General features: G+C 42.5%; 1 protein-coding gene across 1 annotated transcript; it reads left to right on the forward strand.

Annotated features, from left to right (window-relative positions):
* The first annotated feature begins 4,646 nt into the window (after window positions 1-4,646).
* On the forward strand, window positions 4,647-9,902 carry PSMD6 (proteasome 26S subunit, non-ATPase 6). Its single transcript, XM_015875227.2, has 8 exons — window positions 4,647-4,840; window positions 5,684-5,889; window positions 6,793-6,938; window positions 7,556-7,775; window positions 7,878-7,986; window positions 8,365-8,533; window positions 9,378-9,455; window positions 9,598-9,902. The coding sequence occupies exons 1-8, from the start codon at window positions 4,696-4,698 to the stop codon at window positions 9,692-9,694; spliced, it is 1,170 nt and encodes a 389-aa protein (XP_015730713.1). The 5' UTR covers window positions 4,647-4,695; the 3' UTR covers window positions 9,695-9,902.
* Window positions 9,903-10,643: the final 741 nt, after the last annotated feature.

Raw genomic sequence — 10,643 nt, forward strand, 5'->3', positions numbered from 1 at the left:
GAGGTCTATGGATGCTCTATTAATCACGCAGACAATTGAAGTGGACCATGTGCTGCTCTCTCTGTCCTCCAGAACACCCATTTCCATTTACCTGAAGGGAAATTAAGAACGCTTAGAAGATGATCGCTTTGGCCTTTAAAGCTTTTCTTTCTGATTCGGTGTGTTTGTGCCTTAGAACAGTGTTTCAAATATTGTGGCACTCGGGATGATCTGTTTCAGTGACGGGCAGGTAACTGCAATTAGTTTTATCACGGTGCAAATTCAGAATCCACTCTGAATGCTTTCTTTTGAATTGAGTTAAAAGGAGCTGTTTGAGCTGACAATCATTTTGACTGCAGCGTGTGAGAAAGACTCCAATTCTAAACTTACGGGAAAGGCTCATTTTACTGCTGGGCTGAGAGTCTGCCGTCTCCGAGCTCATTGGCATCACTAGGTGAGAGCCAGAGCCAGAGCAAATATTTCTCTGGGCTCCCACATCCATGCAGTGTGTTTTAGATTACACTGAAGTGGATTCACAAGAGGAAGCCGGGGGATGGCAGGGAGGTGAGCGTGGATGGAGGCAGCGCACGGGATAATGGAAGGAAATGGTCAAATGAAGACAAAGCAGAGGCAGGCAGAGAAATGGCAAAGGGCTTCGGGGTGAGAGCTGCTAAAGGAGAAAGTTAGAGTTATTTGTATCATTCTAAGCAGGTTAACAGAGCACACAGCACCTTCCCCCTCCACCCCCCATCCCTTGCTCTCATCACTCTGTTACAGTGATGGGTACGAAATGCGCTACACCTGAGATAGGAAAATCAGGGGTTTAATTGTGCATGCATGGCTGCAGTCAGCTCTTCAGATGGGCAAGAGCAAGGACAGCTTTGCAAAACAGCAACCAAGGACAAGGCTGCCTGCAACTCTGAGAATTGTCATGGAAACTACAAGGAAAGTAGCACGTAGTGCCAGGGAAGGTAGGCAGGAAAAAAGGCACTGGAAATAGCAGCTGCAGGAAAGTCTCCTTGCAGGGCTTCTAGACCTTAGAAGTCAATTGAATAAATTGTTTGGTAATTTCAGATGTTCTTTGAAAAAAAAATAGTTTTTAAAGGGGATAAAGAAAAATAGTGTAAAGGTCTCAGCAAAATGAAAATGCTCTGGAAGGAAAAAGAATGAATGAAAATAAGCATCCTGCAATGTTTGTTACATAGGCGGATACACATAGATGGATACAGTCACACTTGTGTGTGTTTGCTTATATACAGCATGATATACTTATATGTTACATATACAGTATATGTATAGTTATATGTGTAACTATATATGTAGTATGTATAGTATATACAGTATATATATAGCAGTATTATATACATATATATATATAGGTGTCAGTCTGTGTGTGTCAGGACAAGGCAAACAGAGGTTGATTCAGAGGGTGAGTATCTGCAAAGTGCACAGGCGTTGTACCCTGCTCACATGAGTTACAGGGAGTTCTAAATCACACCACGTAAAACACAGCATCTGATATACTGCAGTATAAACTCAAACTGAAAGGAGGTGACAGCAGGAGAACTGTCTCATTTACCAGGCAAAGTGAATTGCCATCCCCCAAATGCAAAAAGCACATGGGGTAAGGAAAGGTCTGGAGCAGAAGAGATGGGAAAGGGAAAGGCATGGCTGAAAGGAAGAGGAAAGGAAGATATCACAGCACTGCCATGCTGGTGCAGCTCACATCCCCACCTTTGGACTTAGTGCACTCAGGACAAGGAGCATCAGTGGCTTCTCCAGCTAATTTGATACCCAAATCAATGGGCTTTAGGTAGATGACCTCCACTTAAAAAGCAGAAGTCAGAGCCAAACTCCCATCAGTTTTTGAGCATCTTGCTCTGTGAATCCAGCAGTCTGCTCAGACTGCATCCATCCAACATGGAGTTTATTTTAAAAGACAGCCTAATGTTAGACTGCACTCATGTTTGCATCAAACACTGCATGCCTTGATTAATACATGTTTGCCTGATTTGCTATGAGATCTGAATAGAAGTTACACGACGCTTCTCAGCCCCAAGCGCTTTTCTTTGCATGATGTGAAAATGACCTGTCATTACCAAGAGTGAAAAATAAAACGAGGCTGTGTGTTTGAAAAGAAGCTGTGCAAAAGACCTGCCAAAGCACATCAATATTTGTAATTACAGTGGCAGGTGCTGCTCTGTGTGCACACACCACTGAGGGCTGGTTTCCCATAGATCAGCTATTCTTTCTCCCATCTTGCTCCCACGTGCCTCATCAATACCCATTGCGTTTCCCTTCCCTGCCTTCATCCTGGGATGGCCATACAGCCAACCCCACTGCTGATCTCCTTCCCTAAGAGCAGTCTGTGCCAGAGCTATTGGCATTGGTGTTGAGATGCAGGCATGGGTTAACTACAACTGCTTCTCATTCCCAGCTCATCTCAGCCCTACCTGGCTTGCACCTGAGTTCAAGCAATTGGCCATCATTGAGAACCTGCGACAGCTGACAAATCTGGTTCAGGTTGACCCTGGGGTTTAAAATGCATTTGAGAACAGACACACAGACTGACAGGCAGGCGGTATGATTGTGTGAGGCTATTTCCTTTGACAAAAGAAGCCTTAAAAATCCACATAGGACAAAAGTTACCTCAAAAAAGGGCTGACAGGAGGGGGGAAATGGAGCAACTCCCAAAGCAGCAGAAACATGGGAAGATCTTAACATTCTCACTCTCTGTTTCAAATTATCCCAGTAAAAAAGGCCCAACTATAGGATCACAGAATCACTGAATCCTTGGAGTTGGAAGGGACCTTTAAAGGTCATCTAGTCCAAATCCTTTACAATGAACAGGGACATCCATAGCTGGATCACGTTGCCCAAGGCCTGATCCAACCTCACCTTGAAAGTCTGCAGTGATAAAGCATCCAGGAGACCTTATATAACACCAAAGGGTTTAAGTGAGCTTTTTGCTACCAGCACATGTAAAGCACCATGGATTCCAAACAGATGGCTTATTGAAAGATCACGTGATAGTACTGAAATCAATATCCAGAGTACATGGAAACAGATATAATTGTAGACGTGTGAAAACCATCCAGTCTGGACAAAGATGGGGGCAAGAAGAATCAGAGCTTCTTCAAGTCTTAGAAATGCAAAGGAAGAGTTGAAGTGCACGCAATTACCAGTGAGAGGCATCGGAGCAAAGCAGATAAAGTTAATTATACGGTAAAGGAGCGTTTCTACTTGGCGTGGTAGTAATCATAGTCAACTGAGAAGTACCCAATGGAAGGAATCACATGTAATAAAGCGATCATTTAGTGTAAGTGTACAGCACAAATTAGCTACATAGACACAGATAGAGACAGCTGGAGAGACAAACCTTAATGATGGCTCGTGAGGTTCTATGAGCAATAGGAAGAACAGGAAGCAGACCCTGCTGTGTATGATGTGTCCCACCAAACATATGAAGGAGGTGTTGGTCTGTGCATTGTGACATGGGAGGAACATAACACCTGAAATCAAAGGCAGCCTTTAAGGTTTGAGTGCTGATCGTTTGCATGTGTGTATATTACAATCCTGTATGTGAGCACGAAGCCAGCACGGTGCACTCCATAGACACTGCATACACCTCTATAGCCCGATCCACTCATACGCCCCTATATATCATCTCATATATCTATATACCCCTATATATCATATACCCCTATATATCATCTCATACACCCCTATAGCCTGATCCACTGCATACACCCCAATAGCCCGATCCACTCATACACCCCAATAGCCCGATCCACTCATACACCCCTATATATCATCTCATATACCTATATACCCCTATATATCATCTACCCCTCATATACCCCTATATATCATCTCATACACCCCTATAACCCGATCCACTCATATCATATACCCCTATATCATCTCATACACCCCCATAGCCCGATCCACTCATATACCCCTATATATCATCTCATATACCCATATACCCCTATATATCATATACCCCTCATACACCCCTATATATCATCTCAAATACCTATATACCCCTATATATCATATACCCCTCATACACCCCTATATATCATCTCATATACCTATATACCCCTATATATCATATACCCCTATATATCATCTCATACACCCCTATATATCATCTCATATACCCATATACCCCTATATATCATATACCCCTCATATGCCCCTATATATCCCTATATATCATCTCATATACCTATATACCCCTATATACCATATACCCCTATATATCATCTCATACACCCCTATATATCATCTCATACACCCCTATACCCCTATATATCATATACCCCTCATATACCCCTATATATCATCTCATACACCCCTATATATCATCTCTTACACCCCTATACCCCTATATATCATATACCACTCATACACCCCTATATATCATCTCATATACCTATATACCCCTATATATCATATACCCCTCATATACCCCTATATATCACCTCATACCCCCCTATATCCCGCTGCACTCACACACGCACTGTGTGCACCCCCTATAGACCACGCGTGGCCATAACCCCCCCATCACACACCCCCCTCTCTCTGTGCACCGACACCTCCGAGCCGCCAGGGGGCGCTGCATTGCGGAAGTGAGGTCGCCATTTCCTCCCGTCGCGGCTGAGTCACTGCGCCGCGCCGCCGTCCCGATCCGTCCCGAGGTCCGCCGCGATGCCGCTGGAAAACCTGGAAGAAGAGGGGCTGCCCAAGAACCCCGACCTTCGGATCGCCCAGCTCCGGTTCCTCCTCAGCCTCAGGCCCCGTACACCAGACCCGGCCGCTCGGGATGAGTTGATGGCGGCTGTGAGGCTTCACAGTGAGTGCGGGCGGAGCATATAGGGGTATATAGGTATATGAGATGATATATAGGGGTGTATGAGATGATATATAGGGGTGTATGAGGAGTATATGATATATAGGGGTATATAGGTATATGAGATGATATATAGGGGTGTATGAGATGATATATAGGGGTATGTGACATATAGGGGTATATAGGTATATGAGATGATATATAGGGGTGTATGAGTGGATCGGGCTATAGGGGTGTATGGGATGATATATAGGGGTGTGTGGGATGATATATAGGGGTATATGATATGAGTGGATCGGGCTATAGGGGTGTATGAGATTATATATAGGGGTATATGAGGAGTATATGATATATAGGGGTATATAGGTATATGAGATTATATATAGGGGTGTATGAGATGATATATAGGGATATATGATATATGGGGGTATAAGGTATATGAGATTATATATAGGGGTGTTTGAGTGGATCGGGCTATAGGGGTGTATGAGATGATATATAGGGGTATATGAGTGGATTGGGCTATAGGGGTGTATGGGATGATATATAGGGGTATATGAGATGATATATAGGGGTATATGAGGGGTATATGATATATAGGGGTATATAGGTATATGAGATGATATGTAGGGGTGTATGAGTGGATCGGGCTATAGGGGTGTATGAGGGGTATATGATATATAGGGGTATATAGGTATATGAGATGATATATAGGGGTGTATGAGTGGATCGGGCTATAGGGGTGTATGGGATGATATATACCCTATAGGGGTATATAGGAATATATATATATATATACACAGTGAGTGTGGGGCTGTAACCAAAGCACTGCGGGTTCTCTTTTAGACATGGCTCCGTATTACGAAGCGCTGTGCAAGGCGTTGGAGTGGCAGGTAGACACGGAGCTGCTGAACAAGATGAAGAAAGCCAACGAAGAGGAACTAAAACGGCTGGATAATGAGCTGGAAGATGCTGAAAAGATCTTGGGGGAGAGTGAAATCCGTGATGCGATGATGGCTAAAGCTGAGTACCTGTGTAGGATTGGGGATAAGGTGGGTTCAGGGCTGTTGTGGTGCCTCATCTTCCCAGTGGGAATGGGGGAGAGAACTGAAAAGGGAAAAGGGAGGGGGTAGAACTGCTGGGATATGGGGGAGAGAACTGGGAGGGAGTAGAACTGGTGGGTTAAGATAAAACTATTCACTAAATTATGATTATGATTAGATGTAAACATGTGTGTGGGATGAACTCCCACCCCCTTCAAAACTCTCCTCCTGCATGATGTCATATGGGATGGGGTTGTCCCTTGGCTGCTGGCCTAATTCTGTCCCCTCCCAGCTCTTTGGAATCCCTCCTCCTCCTCAGCCCTTCCCTAATAGGAGCTGAGGAACTGGAATGGCTTTGGATCTGTGCAACACTGCTTGGCAACAAGTGGAAACATCAGTGTGTTATCAGCGTTGTTTTGAACCTGCTTTGGCAGGGGGGTTGGACTCGATGATCTCTAGAGGTCCCTTCCAAGCCCTACAATTCTGTGATTCTTTCTAAAACCAAATCATAGCCTCATAATAGACCCTGAAGGAAAACAGCTCCATCCCAGCTGAAAATAAGGCAATAGCACGAGTTTTATGAATTCATATAGAAACACCGCTCAGAATCCAGAGTGCTGAATGGAAACTGGCTGCCTTGCAGTGTTTTTTTCCTATGGCACAGCACATACAGGGGCAGCAGATGGGGGTAGGGTGTTACTGAAGTTAAAATGAAGCAGTGAAGAAGCAAGTAGGCTGTAAAAGGAAACACTTCCTGAAAAGGGAGAAAGCTATTTTCTATTTGTAGATGTTGATTTTCACTTATTTTGTGTCTGTAGTTGATGGAATGCAATAAATGCACCCACGGCAGATGTATTTCAAATGCTCTGATTGCATTGAGCTTTGTTATAAGGCAAATGGTTGTTTGCTTAGGAGGGAGCTCTGACCGCGTTCCGCAAGACTTACGACAAGACCGTGGCCCTGGGACATCGCCTGGATATTGTGTTCTATCTCCTACGGATCGGTTTGTTCTACATGGACAACGACCTCATCACACGGAACATTGAGAAGGCCAAAAGGTACCGTTTGGGTTGGCAGGGGACAATGAAGCACTTGTCAGACAAGTGGGGCTTTGTAGCCCACCCCACTTTCTCTTCTGTAGCTGTTAGAAGACAAGTTTGGATGTAATGATGCTGTATAATAAAGAGCAGTGCAGGGATGCCACCTGAACCCAGCACATCCAGCTGGCTTGATAAAGTGCCAGTTTCTCTTCTAGAAGTAAGAGCCCGGTGCCAGGATGGTAATCCCTCATATCCACAGCTCTGTGCTGTCAGCATTTAATACATCACTGTTATAATCTTATAACATAAAGTTGATGAGACTGCTGTGGTTGTTGAAAGTTTGGCTGTTCCATTGGTAACTTTTCTATGCTGTTGGTTGGGCAGCTTTGATTTTAGCAGCAAAAGAAGTGGAGGTCTATTGTCGTAGCTGAGGTTGATGGTGATATTTATGTACGTATCTCAAGGAAGGTCTCATTGTTACCCCTGGGAGATACATGAAACCTGGACTGTACCTACAAGCTGTAGCATATAAGAGATTTTGCCTTCTGTAATCATGTGGTATCATATATGATTTACTGTACTTGTTTCGTATGACTTATAATGATTTTAAATAAGTAATTTTGTTCTATTTTAAGTCTAATAGAAGAAGGAGGAGACTGGGATAGGAGAAATCGTCTAAAGGTGTACCAGGGTCTGTACTGTGTGGCTATTCGAGATTTCAAACAGGCAGCAGAGCTCTTCCTTGACACAGTTTCAACGTTTACATCCTATGAACTTATGGATTACAAAACATTTGTAACCTACACTGTCTACGTCAGCATGATCGCGTTAGACAGACCTGACCTTAGGGAGAAGGTAAGGAAAGCAAGTGAGAGCTGCAGACCCAGCCTTTCTTTAACCTGCTTATCTCCAGGCTAAAAGGGATAGTCTTTGAATGTGTTTTTTGTTTGTTTTCAGGTTATTAAAGGAGCAGAGATTCTGGAGGTGTTACACAGTTTGCCGGCTGTACGACAGTACCTCTTTTCTCTGTACGAATGCAGATACTCAGCCTTTTTCCAGTCATTAGGTAAAGCTATTTTGTTTCTAGTAAGAGCATTTCAGGTGCTATAGTGGCTTGTTTCATATCATTTACAGCTTCTGTGGAGTAGCTACAGTGCACAAATAGAGCAGGAAACAAAAAGCGATTTAGACAGTGATGTAGAGTTTGATGCTGTAGGGTCACTGGCTTTGCCATAATATCGATGGCATTTAATTACTACTTCTGGTTCTAGAACTATAATAGTTTTTACAAGCTGATTTTTGTACAGCATAGAATACCTTTCATATCCAGAACTATGCAATAGTATAATGTAGTTGTGTTCACATTGATTAAGTATTAACAGTTTGACTTACCTAGATGGTAACTCACATTTCTTACTCATTAGATTTCTTTCTCTTGTTTCAGCTATTGTAGAGCAAGAGATGAAGAAGGATTGGTTGTTTGCACCTCATTATCGATACTACGTACGGGAGATGAGGATCCATGCATACAGCCAGCTCCTTGAGTCCTACCGCTCCTTGACATTAGGATACATGGCAGAAGCTTTTGGAGTCAGTGTAGAATTCATAGATCAGTAAGTTGTTAAGCTCTTTAAGTCAAATGTTTGTTTTGAACCTACATAAGTTATGCTTTCGTGGAGGAGATTGGCTGCATTTGAATGTAAGGTTTCAGGAAAGAAAATAATTGGAGTGTAGTTTGTCATGAAAACGATTCCAGTTCTGCTTTAACTCTGAGGGTTCTGTGTAAAACTTATTCCTTTGTGCCTAATTTTGTTCTTTATCCTGCTGTTTCTATGCACCTTAATAAGCCACAACCTTTAACATTCTAGAAGACAACATAGTTCACAAATACAGCAAGGTAAATATTCACATTCACACACATTACCTGCCCTGCGCATCTCATTTGCAATTCATTTTCTGCTGTAAGAAATCAGATCAGCTTTAGATATTAAAACATCAGTAGCGTCACATGGAACAGCAGCTGATGAAGTACAGCAAACAAAGTGTTTAGAACTGCTAAGAAATAAGGAGCTGCTCAGAGACTCTTTAAATGGACTGGCAATATTTACAGCAGGATGTAATATAATAATTCTGGATTTTTGCTGAGTGCCACCTCCGAATCTGAACGGCTGAGCATGAAGATGAGCCTCAATTAACTTGAAGGGAGATTTTGGCCTCAGAAGAAAATACAAAGACAACTTGTGTTGGGATTGTTGGAACGATTGCACTTGTTTCATGTCCAAGCTTTAAAAAGATGAGAGTGTATAAGATACCTCATGGGAATATATTGCATGTACTTCAGAAATAGGTGACTGTGATGTTTTGTAACAGCAGATTCGGTGCTTGTCGGCCTGCAGTTCCTTTGTGAAGAGGTGTTGAACAGTCATTTATTGATGGGTTTTTTTCCTCTTTATTTAGGGAGCTGTCAAGATTTATTGCAGCTGGGCGATTGCACTGCAAAATAGACAAAGTAAATGAGATTGTAGAAACCAACAGGTAAGACATCGATCCCTGGGAGTTACATTTACAGCCCTGTGGAGTTCTGTATATTTTAATCACGTTTATGTAGTAAGTTTTCATGAGGTAAAAGATCTCAGCTCTGACTGCTTTTTTTCTCCCTCCCATTTACACTTTCTAGGCCGGACAGCAAGAATTGGCAGTACCAGGAAACCATCAAGAAAGGAGATTTGCTGCTAAACAGAGTTCAGAAGCTTTCCAGAGTAATTAATATGTAATTTTTCTAATACAAGGGAATGCAAAATGTAGATGTTTCAACCATTTTGGAAATAACCTATAAATATATTGTATAACTTGTTATACTGTAGGTAAAACAAAACCAGTAGCGAGAACGCTCACGTTTTTACTTTCCACTTCATTATGTACACGCTGTTTTGTTTTGGTGTATGGATCCCAGTTCATTTATTAAATGTATGGTACAATTGAGCTCTTGTAATGTATTTTATTTCTTCGCTTGAATGTGTGAACATACATTCACTGAACATAAGTTCAGCGCTTCCTAGCAAAGCAGGATCAGTACAGAAAGAACACAGCGATCCTTTTTTTTCTAAGACCTTTATATTTGAATCAAAGGTGAAAAGAAATAACTGAATAATAAGGAAATAGCCAAAGATGTGCTGGTTTTTGAGCACTATTTAAACAGGATGAGTTCTTACCATGAGGGAATTGCAGTGTAAGGCAGAATAAGAGGCATTTTCTAGACCTAATGTAGACCAGAGCAGGAAGGCTTCAGTTCTGGCTGCCTTTTGGTAACATCTTTTCCACTGTCCACAGATACAGATGTTAAGGATATTAGATGGCAGTACTACAAACAGTGTGAGCCACAGGGCTCAATGAACTGAGGGATTTCCTTTCTGGTGCAGAACTGAATTTTCCTTCCAAAATCTTTGTATTTCTCGAGCCAGCAGCACTGTGTGGAACAACAGGAATTGCACCGGATGGTTCTTAAAGACCCTTCGATTTGCCTCAGTTTGTTTTCAGATCTGAATGTAGCACTTCAGTTTCCATATCAAGCAGAAGTGATGGGATTTCTGCTTCCTTCAAGCACCGTGAAGTAACTTTGTTATCTCTCAGTGCCTGGTGATAATGGTGCATTTTCCTTTGGCTTGTTTCAGCTCGTGATTTCAATTTAGTTCTGATTGTGTCAGGCTGACCTAATTTGTACGT

This window comes from Coturnix japonica, chromosome 15 (genome assembly GCF_054131305.1).
Source record: "Coturnix japonica strain WE chromosome 15, WE-NBRP24, whole genome shotgun sequence".
Lineage (NCBI taxonomy): Eukaryota > Metazoa > Chordata > Aves > Galliformes > Phasianidae > Coturnix > Coturnix japonica.

Bases quoted from the DNA above. Each gene is read 5' to 3' on its own strand.
- PSMD6 (XM_015875227.2), top strand. From the start codon at position 4,696: ATGCCGCTGGAAAACCTGGAAGAAGAGGGGCTGCCCAAGAACCCCGAC. The intron at 7,987-8,364 runs GTAAAGCTATTT...CTCTTGTTTCAG, and splicing joins AGCCTTTTTCCAGTCATTAG to CTATTGTAGAGCAAGAGATG. The intron at 8,534-9,377 runs GTAAGTTGTTAA...CTCTTTATTTAG, and splicing joins AGTGTAGAATTCATAGATCA to GGAGCTGTCAAGATTTATTG.